This window comes from Quercus suber, unplaced genomic scaffold, assembly GCF_002906115.3.
Source record: "Quercus suber isolate HL8 unplaced genomic scaffold, Cork oak 2.0 scaffold_686, whole genome shotgun sequence".
NCBI classification, from domain to species: domain Eukaryota; kingdom Viridiplantae; phylum Streptophyta; class Magnoliopsida; order Fagales; family Fagaceae; genus Quercus; species Quercus suber.
This window is the reverse complement of record NW_027070127.1, coordinates 278,113-295,469: the sequence shown is the minus strand read 5'-3', so window position 1 is coordinate 295,469 and position 17,357 is coordinate 278,113. Positions and strand designations below refer to the sequence as shown.

Here is a 17,357-nt window from a genome sequence, read left to right as displayed (position 1 = left end):
TCTCAGTAGCTTTCTTAGTCTTCTCTCCATCTTCCATCAGCATCTTGGATCAACTGTCACTGGGGGTTTTAAGATCTACAACTCTCCACAGAAGTGTTTGAAGCTTTCTCTATCTCAGCTATGTGATCGGACCTCACGAGATGTGCGCGCGAGTCTTCAAGTTCTCTCCAAGAACTAATTGAATGTGGGGTTCGGTTCAATCATTTGTAGATATGGGAAAATGGCTTTCCAGGTTAGGTCCAAATCTGGGTTTCAAATGGAGCGGCTTCATCTCTTTTGTTTTCTTTGTGGTGTTCCGGGTCTTGGTGTGACCGATTGCCTTAGGTATTTTGGGGGATGGACCAGAAAAAGCATGGGCTTCATGGAAGCTTTTGAGAATCATAGAGCTGCTTGCTGTGGTGGTTCGGTGGGGGAAAGTTTAAAGGAGGTCACCGGAGTTCAGATTCCAGTGGATGCTAGTCTGGCATGGCTGGATTCGGAGCAGGCGCGCTCAATAGATTTGTCAAATCACACAAGCTCCAACAACACCTTGAGCCCAACGCCCTCCTCAACTGGATTCTCCCGTGATTCCCAAGAGTTTTCTGTGAAGGGTAAGACGGGAATTGTTAAGACCCTGGTTTTTGGCTCTCTATTGTGTGCATCTGAGGCCCTTATTCCACACTGCCCGTTTCCCACAAATAATCCCTCTCCTTTCAATGAGCTCACCATTTCCCCTTTATGCCCACAGAGGGGGCTTTTAGAAAGGGTTGCTAGAGCCCAAGGAAAGAAAACTCAAAACTGTAATAGGCAAACACATGTTAAATGCCGGGCTCTTGAGTTCATTGGGGAGAGTGGGGTATAATTTGTTGTTGTTTTATTCCCAGCTGTTGTCTGCTCTCTTAGTTGTATCTCTGTTTTCAGTTTAATGAATATTTCATGAAATTATCAAAAAAAAAAAAAAAAAATGGTTATCATCAAAAGCCTAGGCAATCCAGTTGAACGAGAGAATACCCATAATATCACTGGCCATCATCCCTACCCTTGTACGGCCCAAATTTATTGTTTCACTCTTGTAAACAGGCAGCTAGCCAGCAACAATTTGTTCATGTGCAATGTGATGTCAAGGATGAAGCAGATTTACTTTCAAGAGAAAAGAAAAAGATGATGAAGCAGAATTATCTGACCATGTTTAGGTTCTCAAAGTGAATGGACGTGAATTTGAGATGCATTTAATGATGAGGAAAATTACAATTCCAATCAGCAGAGAAGGGCTTTTGTCCAAACAAGAGCACCACAATTTATGAAATGTGTAAAAAAGCTTCATCTGCAATAGTTGATGACGATGACAATGGGACCAGCAAAAAGTGACCCTACAAATAAAGAAAAGAATATTCCTGTCAAATATCAGGAACCTTATCCAAATTCCTGAAGAAGTTAAAGCCACAAGAAAAGATTCCACATGCTCTCATTATCTTCTCACTATGAGTCTGTAACAAGTTTTTCACTAATCAAAAATTCAATGGCACCTATTTTGTTGAATCTGCCAAATCAGCTCACCTTCGAATCAAATGTAGCACAGACGCTGTCTCTGCTTGAAAGATGTACAAATATGATGGAACTAAAGCAGATTCATGCTCACATTTACAAAACAGGTCTCATTATAGATCCTATTCCAGTGAGCAGGCTTCTAACTTTCAGTACCTCACTGGATTTTGGAAACTTAATATATGCTCGGAAGGTTTTTGACAGAATTAAAAAAAAAAAAAAAAAAACAAAAAAAAAAAACGCTGTCGTAAGGAGTGCAGAGCCTGACCGACTTAAGAAACGAAAATATGAATTTCCCTCGCTTATATAAAGAACTGTAACGAAACCCAAATGATCACAACTTCTCTCACTCTTTAAAGTTTAAAGGACCCCTCTATTTGCAGATTTTTTTTCAATTTAGAAACCCAACATTCTGCTCTTCATCACTCATACAAACACACGAGCACTCAGAGGAGAGAGAGAGAGAGAGAGAGAGGGAAAATCTTCACAAGCTTTCAAAGAGCAGGGTCATCGATTTATCCAAGGTTTTAAAAGAACCAACTTTCAGTTTCTTTCTTTATTCTTGGTTTTCATATGTTTAACTGGTTATATAGGGGGTTTTCCGTTTTCATGTTGCAAAACCCATTCTTGGAGTCACAGATTTCCATTGGTTTATTTACGCTTTGATATTCTTTTGTTTCTTTTTTGGGAACACTATCGCTGATGGGGTTTCAAGGTCTAATTTCCACCATTCGTCACTTACTTCCATGGTTTTTTTTTTTTCCTTAGAATTAGAACTTTGAAATTACCAAAGATTTGAGAATGGCATGTGATTAATAGTCTGTTTTTCAAACCCAGTTTTGTATTAAAAAATTCCCATTTATGTGTGGTGTTCTTGATGGATTTGCTTTCATTTCTTGAATACGTCTTAAACTTCATCCTGGTTATGTGTGTTTGTTGTAGATCTCTTGGAGTAGTAATTTGAAGTGAATCGGTGAATCTTGGGAAGTCAATCCAAATTTTGAATCTTTCAAGGGTACACTTCTTGAAATTCTCTTCTAAAATCAAACTACTTGGGTTATTTCCAAATGGATGTGGAACCGAAGAAACAGGCCCAGAAGGACCTTGAAGCTGATCTTGAACCTGAAGCAAGTCAACTCAACCCCACTGTTATACAGAACCTCTCTCTGTTCTTTCAAGAAGTGGATGCAATCAAGGCTGAAATAAAAGAGATCACCAATCTGTTGTTTGATCTTGAAAACGTGAGTGAAGAGGCAGTGTCCACCCATAACACCCAGATTCTTTGCAGACTGAGAGACCGAATGGAATCAGACATGGACACTGTACTTGGCAAAGATAAGATTGTCAAAGAAAGGCTAGAAGCACTCGATCAATCCAATGTGCTCAATTGTAGAGTCTCAGAAGCATGTAAAGAGGGAAGTTCTATTGATAGGACAAGGATGTTAGTCACAAGTGGTTTGAGAGTCAAGCTCAGGGACAAGGTGAATGATTTTCAATCCTTGAGAGAAAAAATTCTATTAGATCACAAGGAAGATCTCAAGAGGAGTTACAGCACTGAAACTGGTGAAGTGCGGAGTCAGGAGGCGATTGACAAGATGATTTCAGGGTCTTCTCCACGTGGCGGTGAGAAAGACGAAGTTGGGCTAGAGATTCTGGAGAAGCCAGACTTCTCAAAGTGTCCAAGGGTTACTCCAAGTTATCGGGATTTGAACACGAACCAACATTTAGCTTCAGCAAGCAAGAGAGCAGAATTTGATAATCAAGTCTTGAATGACAGGTTCATTTGTGTCAATTTGGATACCAAGCGCAGTCTTAGAGAGACGACAAACAGTCTGGTTGAGAACAATGAGAAGATTCTGAACGAGTTTGAAGATGAAAAACTCGAGGAGGATATGTTTGTGGCAACATTGAGTTCAGCGGCTGAGCGTGCGGAGGAGAGGCTTCGGCAAAAGCTAGAGGAGTGGAAGCTGGGGGTCCATTGAATATTGCATATGGATGTGCAAAGCTTGATACCTGTTCAATGTGTTCATGACAACCTTGTGCCTGTTATTCTTTTTTTTTTTTTGAAATTTCCTTTATGCAGTACAGATGGAATGGTTTTATTATCCTTGTTCCTGCTTTTACAGTTCGCAAATTTAATACTGCCCATTGAATAAAGGATACCTATATGTCGAAAATTACATCAAGGAATATATATGGTTCTTGAAGAATGTTTATTCCATCTTTTTATTGTAACAGCGGAAGTTCTGCTATTAGTTTGTTGTGGGAAAGTGCCTCTAGATAGCACTTTTATCACCCTAAGATTAATTGGGAAAATATTACCGCCTTAGAAAGATTTCCAAAATAAATAATATAAACGAAAAAAGAAAAGAAAAGAAAGACAGGCAACCATACACAAAAAAGATCACCAAAGATTACACATTTAGGCCTTTGGTCTACATTTAGGAGTGGTAGAAAATTTACTAACAAATATTGAGCATACAAAAATGATGTAAGGGCAATCCCATAAAATCAAAACACCAGTACAAAAAATAGTCCTCTCACAAATAGCAAAAAATAGAGAAATTCTTCTTTCCTGTTCTAGGATGCGAGTATGCGACACACTTGTCCTTAAACAAATAAGCAAGGTCACAGGAGGTAACAAGAAAAAAAATCTCTCTATATATACACACACACTACATGAACTCCTAAGATATCTCAATTTGTGTTAATAACTTATTCGCTGTCCTCATAAAGATCGCAAGACCAATATGGGACGTAAAACAAAACCAACTGATTTAATAGGTTTGAAAAATCAAGCTACAAATGTTAAGAAATCTCCATCTTAACTTGAATTTAATCAAACCTAATGAACAAAACTCCTCTGTTGTCTCCACCAAAGCCTTTTAAGGGCTATCCCAAACTGCAAATTCCAATAAGGTCCAAGTGGTGCTTGAATGTGTGTACAGGAATTGGATTAGTCATCATATTAGTTGGATTATATGCGGTCTTAATCTTTTGAACAACTATTTCTTAATTAACAATTTTACCAACAAAGGGGAAGTGAAAGTCAATATGCTTAGCTCAAGAGCTATGAACTTGGTTCTTCATAAATGAATAGCTCATTGATTGTCACAAAATGCACAAATGTGCTCTTGATCGATGAATCCCCAAGTTTCTAATCAAACAATGTAGCCAAATAGCCTCAGCTTTAGTCAGCCTTAGCGGTTGATAATGCAATAGTGGACTATAGTTTTGACCTCCATTTACGTTTCTTTCGCAAATGTAAAGAAATAGCCTGTAGTAGAATGACACTTTTCTAGATCATGTGAATGAGTTATCTTTAAAGGTTGATTTGTATCACCTAGCCATTAAAAAAAAAAACCTTAATTAGAATAGATTTTTAGCCCAAACAACCTTCTAGGATTGGACTATAAAATTGAATTTTGTGTTGGACACACTTCCACACATTTTATTGTCAATGATTCACTTCATTAATCAAGAACATTTAAGCACATTTGAAGTTTGAACCATACTAGATCCTTTACTACTACAAAACTCTTAGAGCAATTATATCAGCTGGTGGATAATTTTGCAAAATAGAAAAATGTAGTCCTTTTACACATTTTGGCCCAAAAAACACCCACATCAGTGGGTGTAAAATTGTGCATTTATGCACAATTGCCACAGTAACCGTGCATACGGTCACTGTAGCGCTTCCATTTATTATTTTATTAGTTTTTTCTCTCTCATTCTCTCTGTATCTCTGGTTGCCCTCGCTCTCACTCTCACCTCACTCTCATTGCCGTCAATCATTAGAGAACACCACACATGCATCAACAGAGAACGCCACACATTCATCAACAGAGAACGCCACATCAAAAAATTTCTTCCAAAATCAAGTAAAACAAGAAATTAGTATTACACAAGATTTGTTTGGTTGCTGAGAAAAACACAGAGAAAACAAGAAATAAAGAAAATTAACCAAACACAGAGAAAATCAACAGATCTTTGGTTGTTGATCGTCTTTCCTTCTATTTCTACACTTTTCCATCACTTTCTCACCAACCAAACAAGAAATAAAGAAAATTAACAACAAAAAAAGGTTGGGTTTGGGTCGACAAACCAAACAAGAGGACCGATCCAAGAAGCAAGCCATTTCGATCACCGGAACCAGACACCAACGACAACAACGGAGCTCACACGCCAACGAAAACAACTGCTACTTTTCTTTGTGTGTTGGCTCTAGGTTTGTGAGAGAGTGTTGGGTTTGGGTCTGTGAGGGAGTGTTGGTCTGTGAGGGAGAGTAATAAAAAATTATTAAAAAAAATGAATATTTTACTGAATAAATGTGTAGGATAGATAAACTGATGTGAGTGTTTTGTAAAAATGATTGTATGAAAAAAAAAAAGTAGATTTTAAGTGTAAAATAGACGAAATCTTATGCACAAGCTGATGGAATCTTTACTACAGAACTCTTAATATATAATTTTAGAAACAAGAAATAAAATACTCCTATCCTGTAATCATTAACTTGTACTGCCTTTCTTTTCTTTTCTATTTTTGACAGTAAAATGAAAAGGCTTGCAGTGCCTAAAAAGTGGCCAATAGTGGTTTTTTTTTTGCCAATGGTGATTAAGAAATAACAATACCGGCATGATTATTAATGATGATGATAGCATATAAAAGAGTCTAAATAGTTTTCAAAAATAAATAAATAAATAAAGAGAGTCTAAACAGAACTTTGGATTGCATGATTTTATGATCTCCATTGTAATGCGGGATTTTATGATCTCCTGATCAACAAGCAAAATGATTCCTTTGAAATATTACGAGTGTAACAGATTAAATTTTGATATTTCTAAAAGTAATAAATTAAAATTTTAAAATTTCAAAAAGAAAAAAGAGACACTCAACGGCATAAAATGCCAAACACAATATTGTTTCATTTCAATAGGCCTGTAATAAACCTTAAACACAATATCATTCCACTTAATTGGTTTAAGTTTTAATTTGTACTTTTTAAAATGAAAAAATCTATGGACACAACTTTTATTATAACTCTGATTTAAACAATTGTAAATGGTACAGAAAAAATGATAGATCTATATGAAAGTAGCAAGCACTTACTCATAATTGATCATATCAAAATTGTAGTAAAAGTTGTGATCATACTCATATAATAATTATTTTGAAATTTCAGCATTTAATTTATTATTTTTTACTTTGGAATTTGATGGTTTATTTAGTTTATTTTTAAAATCTCATATTAATTTTTTATCTTTGTAATTATAGGATTTTTATAACTTTAATTTGTAACACCGACACCCATAAATTATAAGATTTTAAAAAATGTATTTTTCCCAATAAGAATAAGTGCTAAAATCTATCCCAAAAAAAAAAGTGCTAAAAGAATAACTAAAACGCTGTCGTAAGGAGTGCAAAGCGTGACCGACTTAAGAAAGTGAACGGCTATTTCCAAGTAATTAAAACTAAAATTTTGAAAATTTCAATTTTCAAACACACCTGTATAAAAAGAACTGTAATGAAACCGAATGATCACAATTGCTCCCACTCTTTAAAACCCATCATTTTGCTCTCGTCACATACCCCCACACACACACACACACAGGGACACACAGAGAGAGATAGAGAGTAATCATCTTTGGCATTTCACAAACTTTCAAAGCGCAGGGTCTTCGATTTCTCCAAGGTTCTACAACAAACTCACTATGTGTTTCTTTTTTTTTTTGTTCTTGGTTTTCATAGGTTTTAGACAGTTCAAACTGCAAAAGATTCAGTAAGATTTAAGACCCATGTGTTTGTTTAATCGGTAATATAGAAGAAGATGGGGGGTTTCGTTTTCATGTTGCAAAACCATTCTTGGACTCGCTGATTTCCATGGTATATTAGTTCTTGATATTTATTTATTTTTCCTGTTTGGGTACTATTTTTGATGGGTTTTCTTGGACTTTTATTTCCATGATTTTTATTAGGAATTAGAACTTTGAAATTACCAAAGATTTGAGAATTTCATGGGGCTAATAGTTTGGTTTTCATTGATTTCCAAACCCATTTTCAAAACAACGGATTCCCATGGTTTCTATTGGTTTTTGATATTTCTAGTGTACTTTATGTGTAGTGTTCTTGATGGGTTTGCTGTTTCCATTTCTTGAATACATGTCTCAAACTTCATGCTCGTTATGTATTTGACTTAGATCTCTTGGAGTAGTAATCTGAAGGGAATCGGTGAATCTTGGGAAGTCAAATTCATATTTCGAATCATTAAAGGGTACATTTCTTGAACTTCTCTTCTAAAATGAAAATTCTTGGTTTATTTCCAAATGGATTTCAATTTCGTAAATAATTTTCTTGACATTTTGGCAGGTGGGTTTTGCAAATTGATTGCAAAGATGAATGATCTGATGACAAAATCTTTCTTAAGTTATGTGGAACTGAAGAAACAGGCAAAGAAGGACATTGAAGCCGAAATTGACCTTGAAGCAAACCAACTCAATCCCTCTGATGAACAGAACCTCTCTCAGTTCTTTCAAGAAGTGGATGCAACCAAGGCTGAAATGGAAGAGATCACCAATCTCTTGTTTGATCTTCAACACCTGAATGAAGAGTCTAAGTCTACCCATAGCGCCAAAATTCTTCGAGGGCTGAGAGACCGAATGGACTCAGACATGGTTGCTGTACTTCGCAAAGCCAAGATTGTCAAGGCAAGGCTAGAAGCGGTTGATCAATCCAATGTGACTAATCGCAGAGTCTCAGAGGCATATAAAGAGGGAAGTCATGTTGATAGGACAAGGATATTAGTCACAAGTGGTTTGAGAGTGAAGCTTAGGGACATGATGAATGATTTCCAATCTTTGAGAGAACAGATTCTATCAGATCATAAGGAAGATCTCAAGAGGAGGTACTACACGGCAACCGGTGAAGTACCGAGTCAGGAGGTGATTGACAAGATGATTTCAGGGTCTGTGAAAGTTCAATTGTTTGAAGGGAATACTGAGTTAGATTTGAGGAGTAAAGAGAGGCATGAGGCTTTGATGGATATTCAGAGGAGCTTGACTAAGCTTCATCAGATTTTCCTTGACATGGCTGTTCTGGTTGAGACACAAGGGGAAAAGATGGATGATATTGAAGAGAATGTGGCCAATGCTGGTCACTTTATCAGTGGTGGAACTGACAGTCTTTACTATGCCAATCAGATGAAGAAGAACAAGGCATGGGTTTACTGGGTTTGGGCTGTCATGGTGATTATACTGTTGGTGTGCGTCATTTCTATGTTAGCTTCCTGAAGAAGCAAGGTCCGAAAACCATCTGGAGATTGTAAAGAGGCTTGTTGTTGGTGAGGCCAGAGGGAGGGATTTTGCTCTGTAAATTCATCTCTAATTGAGCTTTTCTGAGCTCTGGGAGGGGTTCTCTTTCTTTTGCTGTTCTTATGGCTTTTAGTTTAGATATGATTCTGTCATTGTCTTTTGGTATAGTGATTCTTGTCTGATACACTTTGAGGTTTTCTCAAATCATGGTAAATGTTCATGAGAGTTGGATTTTGATTGAGTAGATTACTTGGAGAATTTTCTAAGTGGGAAGCTTTCCTATTCTTCTTTGTTTTTATGTCCTGCTTCTCTCTTTTTATATGGGGGCGTTTTTTTAGCAAACCCTTGTCATTGTAGTAAGGGGCCAAAAAATTTCAACCTTAGTTGCTAAAAAATTGCTTTATCCACCATTTATGATATACTCATTTCTGTTTGCAGAAAAGAAAATTAAAAGAAACAAGAAAATAATTTTTTTTTTAAAAAGGAAAAATTAATCAATCTGATAAAGTCTCATCCATGTGATTCATTTTCTTTTTACTGTGGGAGCGAGGATGATTCAGTGGCTGTGGGTACTTACAGAACTCATTTGATTAAAAAAAAAAAATTAATAGGCTCCCACGGTATAAGCATATTGTACGTAGGTAAACCTTGCCAGTCAGCACTTCCCTATTGAGCTCTACTTAAGCTTGTATGGCTATGTATTGGTAAACATTATTGCTATAGCAGTGTGCTACACAATGCATAACTATGCTGTATCATTCATTTTATTTTCATTCTCAATAAGTGCTCATTTTAGCAAATCTCTGCATCACTATGTTTCTGCAAGCATCTCTTGTAGTTCTCTAATTCAGTACCAACAAACTTCGATCAATTAAAAATTTGGAGTCATTAACTTGTCGAGGGGGCTTCTCATTGTAGTCAAAGCTGTTTAATAAATGAGTGTCTAGAATCATAGCCCTCTTAAAAATGGTCATCATCAAAAGCCTAGGCAATCCAGTTGAACGAGCGAATACCCATAATATCACTGGCCATCATCTCTACCCTTGTATGGCCCAAATTTATTGTTTCACTCTTGTACACAGGCAGCTAGCCAGCAACAATTTGTTCATGTTGCAATGTGATGTCAAGGATGAAGCAGATTTACTTTCAAGAGAAAAGAAAAAGATGATGAAGCAGAATTATCTGACCATGTTTAGGTTCTCAAAGTGAATGTACGTGAATTTGAGATGCATTTAATGATGAGGAAAATTACAATTCCAATCAGCAGAGAAGGGCTTTTGTCCAAACAAGAGCACCACAATTTATGAAATGTGTAAAAAAGCTTCATCTGCAATAGTTGATGACGATGACAATGGGACCAGCAAAAAGTGACCCTACAAATAAAGAAAAGAATATTCCTGTCAAATATCAGGAACCTTATCCAAATTCCTGAAGAAGTTAAAGCCACAAGAAACGATTCCACATGCTCTCATTATCTTCTCACTATGAGTCTGTAACAAGTTTTTCACTAATCAAAAATTCAATGGCACCTATTTTGTTGAATCTGCCAAATCAGCTCACCTTCGAATCAAATGTAGCACAGACGCTGTCTCTGCTTGAAAGATGTACAAATATGATGGAACTAAAGCAGATTCATGCTCACATTTACAAAACAGGTCTCATTATAGATCCTATTCCAGTGAGCAGGCTTCTAACTTTCAGTACCTCACTGGATTTTGGAAACTTAATATATGCTCGGAAGGTTTTTGACAGAATCAGCAGACGCAATACTTTCATGTGGAACACCATGATAAGAGGATACTCAAACAGCAATGAACCAAAAGAAGCCCTGTTTCTGTACCATCAAATGCTATGTCATTCAGCCCCACAAAATGCTTACACCTTCCCTTTCCTGCTCAAAGCATGTTCCCGTATGTCAGCCTTGGAAGAAACCCAACAAATCCATGCTCACATCATAAAAACAGGGTTTGGCTTGGACATTTATGCCACAAATTCCTTGCTTCATGTTTATGCCATCTCTGGCAACATTAAATCTGCACATCTCCTCTTTGACAGGCTCCCCCACCGAGACATTGTTTCTTGGAACTCAATGATTGATGGGTATACAAAATCTGGTAACATATATATGGCTAGTAAATTTTTCAAAGATATGCCTGTAAAGAATGTGATCTCATGGACGGCAATGATCTCTGGCTTTGTTGGGGCAAACCTGAACAAGGAAGCTCTTAAGCTTTTTCATGAAATGCAAGTTGCAAGAATCAAACCCGACAATGTAGCACTGGTAAGCTCACTTTCAGCATGTGCACATCTTGGATCATTGGATGAAGGCAGATGGATTCACACCTATATAGACAAGAATGGAATCGAAATTGATCCAATCCTGGGCTGTGTTCTTATAGACATGTATGTCAAGTGTGGTGACATGGATGAAGCACTAAAAGTTTTCAGAAAACTAGAGAAGCAAAGTATCTCTGCATGGACGGCAATAATTAATGGTTTTGCAATACATGGGCAGGGACAAGAAGCCCTTGATTGGTTTATGAAGATGCAGAAAGCAGGAATCAAGCCAAACTCGATAACCTTCACAGCAATTTTGACTGCATGTAGTCATGCAGGGCTGGTTGATGAGGGTAAATTGTTGTTCAAGACCATGATGACAGATTATAAATTAAACCCAACAATAGAGCATTATGGGTGCATGGTAGACCTTCTAGGCAGAGCTGGTTTGCTTCTGGAAGCAAAAGAGCTTATTGAGAAAATGCCCTTAAACCCAAATCCTGCAATTTGGGGGGCACTGCTCAATGCATGCCGGATTCATGGACATCTTGAGTTAGGGAAGCAGATAGGGAAAATCCTGATTGAAGTTGACCCTGCTCATGGTGGCCGGTATATTCACTTGGCAAGTATTCATGCTGCAGATGGGGAATGGGACCAGGCAGTCCAAGTACGAAGCCGGATGAAAAATCAGGGAGTTTCAAAACTTCCAGGGTGCAGTGCAATCAGCCTTAATGGGATAATCCATGAATTTTTAGCTGGAGATGCATCCCATCCACAGATGGATGAGATTTATAAGATGTGGAACCAGATTGCAGATAAACTACAACAAGATGGGTATAAACCTGCAACAGGGGATTTATTACTTGACCTAGATGATGAGGAGAAAGAAAGAGCAATCCAGCAGCATAGCGAGAAGCTGGCTATTGCATTTGGGCTAATCAGAACTAAACCAGAGACAACTATCCGGATTTTTAAGAACCTTCGGGTGTGTGAGGACTGTCATACCGTTTTAAAGCTTATATCCAAGATTTATGCCAGGGAGATTATTGTGCGGGACAGGACTCGCTTCCACCTTTTCAAGGAAGGGAAATGCTCTTGTAGAGATTACTGGTAGAGAGAGAGAGAGAGATTGTCAACTGCATCATGCTCATGGAATTTGTAATGTATCGAATGGAAATTCCAATATTGATACGTAATTTGATATGAAATTATTAAGATCCTTGGACAAGCCAAATTGTTTTCTTTTAAAGCTGGAAAGATTTGCAAAACTCAAATCAAAACTCGAAGACATTATTTTTCGGTTTAGTTCTACAAAATTTAACAACAGTGCTCAGGTACACTTCAACCAATGCTAAGATGCTGTGTGGCTGTCCAAGATTGTTCAGGCTCTAGCTGGACATTTCCAATCTGAAGGGACCATGAAAAAGGAAAAACAAATCAGGACAGATATACAATAAGACCTCATGCATCAGGAACAGCCTTTAAAGATTGTTCAATCAGCAGAACAGTTTGTTGCTGGATGATAAAGACAAAGTTGATAAAGTCATTGTAGATGCTATTTTCCAATCACCAGTCTGCTGATTGAACTGGCTAGTTTGATTCATCATCAAGCCCAGGAGTCATTATCAACCAGAAAGATACAGGGTTTTTTTTTTATCAAATCAAGTCTAGGTAGTTAACTTCAGAAAGGAATATGGTTGTTTATTACCTGTGCATTTTCAACACAAACAAAATCTTTGTAGCAAGCTTCCATCTGCAGATATGGGTTCCACAAAACAGCATCCTTCCAACTGCATGGGTAGGAACCAGAATGCCAAAAATATGAAACAAAGAAATAATGATGGCAGATCTCAGTGAAACCACTGTTAAAGCATCAAATAAGGTTTTCAACTCACTTTGTGTTCCTGATAGATATTATATCACCCATGCCATTATCAAGTTGCAATTCATTAGGTGCATCCAGGTAGACACAATCTACAAATCCAGGAAAAGTGACCAAATCCCTGTGTCATTAAGAATGTCAGAAGAAGAGCCTTTTAAAAGATTCAATAAGAAATTGCAGCATAATGTAAGGATGATATTGTACCATTTTACATGTACTCGGATATGCGGGTTGATTCTAAATGTGCCTTGCAGCATAATGCAAGGCACCTTTATTTCATTCCCCTTCTTAATGGACTATAAACAGTTCATTAAATGAAAATGATACAGACCTTTCTTCCTTGCCCTCCAGGGGATTCTTTGGATCTGGATCTTTATTCAGAGTTTTGCACCCTTTCAAACCTTTCACTGATGCCCCTGTTACAGAAGCCTGCACAACAGTGGTGAAAATTATTGTTATTTATTTGAATTTTATTTTGCTAAGTAGCAATTAATTTCACAATTACCATGTATGTTAAAGACAACATTTCCTAGTCATTTTAATAATCTCAAAGTGAAATCATCTAGCAAATTCTCTTATCTTCTTACTTGCAATTTTTACCTTTACTCTTCACTACTTATCAGCAACAGTTTCCAATTAGTTTCAGATACCTTACTTAATTTTCCTCAATAAATAATTCCTCAAATCATGACTTCATCATTAAAAGTAAATTAAGTATACATAGTAACCATGTGTCAAAATGAAATCTTGTTTTGGTTACACCAGAATGATAAATGGATCTCTTGAGTACGAAAGATGATACTTACATGGAAGTATGAATGCAAGGCAGTAGAAAATGAAAATGGCTTATTGTCTGTATTTGTAATTGTTAGTTCGGTGGAAAGGCTTTTTGTCTTTAGAATGACCTGAAAAGAATTCAGCATTTATAAGTTGTATTCACAAAAATACATTACACAAAATGAATTATTACCAAAGCAATAAAAAACTTACTAATACCATGACATGAAACCAGAGATATTAGTTAGCCACATTCCATTACGGCGTTAAATTGCATCTTTTGTTTAGGCAGTAAACAACAAAACCAGCAGACCTTGTATATGACTTATCGGTGTCACCTAGCTGAACAATATTTTCATAAGAGGGAAGTGACCAACTGACCTTGTATAAAGCTTGAAAGCTAAAATCCCACATGGAACGGCTGTAAGGACCATCCTTTAGTTCTAGAGTTATAATAGGATTTCCTTCCACGTTTCCAGAATCAACAATGGACCAATCCGAATTCCTTGCAAATCCATGCTGTTAATTACATAAACATCTCCAGGGGTTAAAAAAAATATTAGAAGACTGGAATTAAGAATATGATTGGAAAATACTAGAAAGGTTTCAAAGAGACACTCTTCTATTTTATTTTTTTGCTAGAGCGAAGAGACACCTCTTTGTGCTTTCACAGGAATGAATAGAAAGGGAAGAGTTCAATCATCCATCACTTTTGGCTAGATTATAACTTCTATCATTGCTAAGATATAATTTTGGCAAATTATCCATACAGCAATCAATTTTATGGAAAGATTTACTGATGGCCCTGGCCTATGTGAAGTGTTGGCAGTAGTAAAACCAATGGTCTTCATTTCTTGCCTCAAAATCATGTACTCAATAGCTCATTAGAAATCGAATGAACTCGTATAACATACTTTCTTATTTCGGATATGAACCAATATAATATGGGATGCAGGCAAATAATATGGATGATAGGTAATAGGGACAGGAACAATAATAGAAGGCCATACCTGCTGTATTGGGCCAGGTCCAAACTGAGGGAAACAATGTGGAAGGCCACCACTATCCCAAGAGAGACATAATCAGTTTCTGTAAATCCTAAGTTTTTAGGCAATAATAAGATTCAATACATGCTTCATAATAAGTAAATAACAGAAATTTCTTATATCTTAAAACTTTGAATGACATAGGACTCAAATCCTCTTCTGTCTTAAGAATTCCCCTTACATGCCAAAAGATATAGGATTTAAATGGAGGTTTTTTTTAAAAAAAATAAAATAAAATAAATTTGTCATCCCTGCCCTCCAAATGATGCTTGTCTATGAACTCCTATTTTGGTTATTCTTTCCAATTCAGTATACCTCACAAATTCATTAGATTAAGTCAACTGCCTTCAACATGTGCCTCCTAACCTGAGGTCACAACTAAAGCTCAACAGACAAAGCCTAACAGAGGAAACTTTAGTTATTGGAAGTTAGTAAAAAATCAAATATAACAAATACTTGAATCATTAACTGATATGCTGACTAACTATAAAATGGAGCAAAGAAGTGTGAAAGATGCAGGCAAAGTAACCAGAGTGCAACATATGAGAGTGGCAAGAAGGCATACCTGATTGGTTTTTTCTTATTAAATACGGCATCTGGCCGAACAAAAAGGAGGTCCTTGCCATTTGCAACATTCCAGGATGTGACACAACCTCCATATAAGTATATATCAGCCTCGCTGCAAGCAATTTCAATCAACTGTCACAGTGCATATATGCATTTGCTATTGTAAAAGACTAAATGTAACACTAATTACAAAATCCTCTTTTTTTTTTTTTTTTTTTTTTTGCAATATGAAAAATTCATATCTTAATTTCCCAATGCCAGTTACTCAATGGAAAAACTTTTGTAAATGGTGAAACTACCAACAACCAGGAGACCCAGAATTGCCAGCAAATCTAAAATAAAGTTGACTCTACTCCATACGAAGGTGGCATAATATCGCATGACACATAACATCCTTAAGAAGAACAACTTAATTTATAGTCTCCAATTATAATTTGGCTTCGCCAATCTTGTGAGTGAAAAACATCAGTTTCCACACCCACATCCCCACCCCAAGAACCCATATCTTACTTTCAATTCCAAGATCCTTAGTAAATAGCAAAACATCCACATCTTCTTCCTTTTTAACTCCACAAAACAATAACTCCTGCTAATTAAATGATCTTATGAAACTCTGATCAACTACAACGTTCCTGGGTTACCTCCACAGCTACCTATTGCACTTGTAATTAACAAAACAATCTATACTTTGTATAGTTGATTAAAGAAAAACCAATAGAATGAGCAACAACAGATTAAAGTGTGTGTGAATGTTAATTAACCACATGGTGAGATTTTTTTTGTTTTTTCATGCACGGGATAGGTCTTGAACCCTTTACCTCCACCTTACTTTCACAAATGAAAAGACTTGACATTTGAGTTAGAACTTAGAACCCAATAACTAGATTATCTTGTATTTTAGCACATTCTTCTAAAACATCAAAATTTAAAACGAGACAGTATCACTTCCTAGTAGTTAATAGATGAAAAGTAGATAAAGGATAGTAGAAGAATACGCACCTACCCCCAGCAGAAGTGAGCACAACCTTTGGCAAATTGCCTTCTCCTTCTGTCACTCGCACTCCTAACGCTTCTTTACTCACACTTGCATATGCCATACCTCTCGAATACCTGTTCGTTCCAAATTTCCAATTACAATTTATTTTCAATATATAATATATGGGATTCCTCAAAACGATACATGCGAATTGAACAGGAAATAAAGAGAGAGGAACTATCACTATCTAACCTGTTGACTCGGCGAAATTTAGGAGGAGTTAAGGAAGGGAGCGAGAATGCCATTGAAACCATTGCCATCTTGTATAATACTAGGTGTCAGTGGATGTGCCACACAAAACTAATTTATTTGATACAAACAATAAAACCACTAACTCGGACAGACAGTCAGAGTGTGCTTCTTCAACTGTCCTTCCTATCACTAAAATGGTTATGATCGTTTGGGCCGTTGAGGTTGTATACTCTTATTATGCTTCTCAAAATTCGGATATTCTTTTTCTTTTTCATATTTATAAAACTCATTTCCAGCCATTGTTGGTTGTTATTCTTATTTCCCGATTTTTTTTTTCATTAAAAAAAAAAAAAACCCCTAATTCAATATATAATATATGGGATTCCTCAAAAGGATACATGCGAATTGAACAGGAAATAAAGAGAGAGGAACTATCACTATCTAACCTGTTGACTCGGCGAAATTTAGGAGCAGTTAAGGAAGGGAGCGAGAATGCCATTGAAACCATTGCCATCTTGTATAATACTAGGTGTCAGTGGATGTGCCACACAAAACTAATTTATTTGATACAAACAATAAAACCACTAACTCAGACAGACAGTCAGAGTGTGCTTCTTCAACTGTCCTTCCTATCACTAAAATGGTTATGATCGTTTGGGCCGTTGAGGTTGTATACTCTTATAATCTTATTATGCTTCTCAAAATTCGGATATTCTTTTTCTTTTTCATATTTATAAAACTCATTTCCA

The 17,357-nt window shown here is 36.5% G+C and overlaps 4 protein-coding genes and 1 long non-coding RNA gene across 7 annotated transcripts; 3 read left to right on the top strand and 2 right to left on the bottom strand.

Annotated features, from left to right (window-relative positions):
* Nucleotides 1-1,188: 1,188 nt before the first annotated feature.
* Nucleotides 1,189-1,718, bottom strand: LOC136064425 (uncharacterized). Its single transcript, XR_010626038.1, has 2 exons — nt 1,537-1,718; nt 1,189-1,349 (listed from the first exon to the last, which is right to left on the bottom strand). It is a non-coding gene; the product is annotated as an uncharacterized LOC136064425 (long non-coding RNA).
* A 695-nt stretch (nt 1,719-2,413) lies between these two features.
* Nucleotides 2,414-3,677, top strand: LOC111998799 (syntaxin-112). Its single transcript, XM_024030906.2, has one exon. The coding sequence runs from the start codon at nt 2,592-2,594 to the stop codon at nt 3,504-3,506; it is 915 nt and encodes a 304-aa protein (XP_023886674.1). The 5' UTR covers nt 2,414-2,591; the 3' UTR covers nt 3,507-3,677.
* Nucleotides 3,678-7,060: 3,383 nt separating this feature from the next.
* Nucleotides 7,061-9,075, top strand: LOC111998859 (syntaxin-112). Of its 2 annotated transcripts, none has more exons than XM_024030982.2 (3): nt 7,061-7,216; nt 7,722-7,795; nt 7,891-9,075. In XM_024030982.2, the coding sequence occupies exon 3, from the start codon at nt 7,917-7,919 to the stop codon at nt 8,808-8,810; it is 894 nt and encodes a 297-aa protein (XP_023886750.1). In that variant the 5' UTR covers nt 7,061-7,216; nt 7,722-7,795; nt 7,891-7,916; the 3' UTR covers nt 8,811-9,075. The 2 variants fall into 2 exon arrangements, with proteins under 2 accessions (XP_023886750.1, XP_065622237.1); XM_065766165.1 differs by lacking the exon at nt 7,061-7,216 and adding an exon at nt 7,223-7,407.
* Nucleotides 9,076-10,353: 1,278 nt separating this feature from the next.
* On the top strand, nt 10,354-12,222 carry LOC111998823 (pentatricopeptide repeat-containing protein At5g66520). The gene has a single exon (XM_024030926.2). It carries the CDS (start codon nt 10,354-10,356, stop codon nt 12,220-12,222), a length of 1,869 nt encoding a protein of 622 aa, XP_023886694.1.
* Nucleotides 12,223-12,272: 50 nt separating this feature from the next.
* On the bottom strand, nt 12,273-17,257 carry LOC111998824 (putative glucose-6-phosphate 1-epimerase). Of its 2 annotated transcripts, none has more exons than XM_065766158.1 (10): nt 17,055-17,257; nt 16,380-16,490; nt 15,379-15,492; nt 14,778-14,829; nt 14,149-14,286; nt 13,797-13,895; nt 13,322-13,419; nt 13,004-13,111; nt 12,817-12,898; nt 12,273-12,515 (listed from the first exon to the last, which is right to left on the bottom strand). In XM_065766158.1, the coding sequence occupies exons 1-10, from the start codon at nt 17,120-17,122 to the stop codon at nt 12,450-12,452; spliced, it is 936 nt and encodes a 311-aa protein (XP_065622230.1). In that variant the 5' UTR covers nt 17,123-17,257; the 3' UTR covers nt 12,273-12,449. The 2 variants fall into 2 exon arrangements, with proteins under 2 accessions (XP_065622230.1, XP_023886695.2); XM_024030927.2 differs by lacking the exon at nt 17,055-17,257 and adding an exon at nt 16,609-16,825.
* Nucleotides 17,258-17,357: the final 100 nt, after the last annotated feature.

Coding starts and splice junctions, on each gene's coding strand:
- LOC111998824 (XM_065766158.1), bottom strand. CDS start 17,122: ATGGCAATGGTTTCAATGGCATTCTCGCTCCCTTCCTTAACTGCTCCT. Junction 14,830..15,378: donor AATAAGAAAAAACCAATCAG/GTATGCCTTCTT, acceptor CTCTTGGGATAG/TGGTGGCCTTCCACATTGTT. Junction 13,112..13,321: donor CTGGAGGGCAAGGAAGAAAG/GTCTGTATCATT, acceptor TTAATGACACAG/GGATTTGGTCACTTTTCCTG.
- LOC111998859 (XM_024030982.2), top strand. CDS start 7,917: ATGAATGATCTGATGACAAAATCTTTCTTAAGTTATGTGGAACTGAAG.
- LOC111998823 (XM_024030926.2), top strand. CDS start 10,354: ATGGCACCTATTTTGTTGAATCTGCCAAATCAGCTCACCTTCGAATCA.
- LOC111998799 (XM_024030906.2), top strand. CDS start 2,592: ATGGATGTGGAACCGAAGAAACAGGCCCAGAAGGACCTTGAAGCTGAT.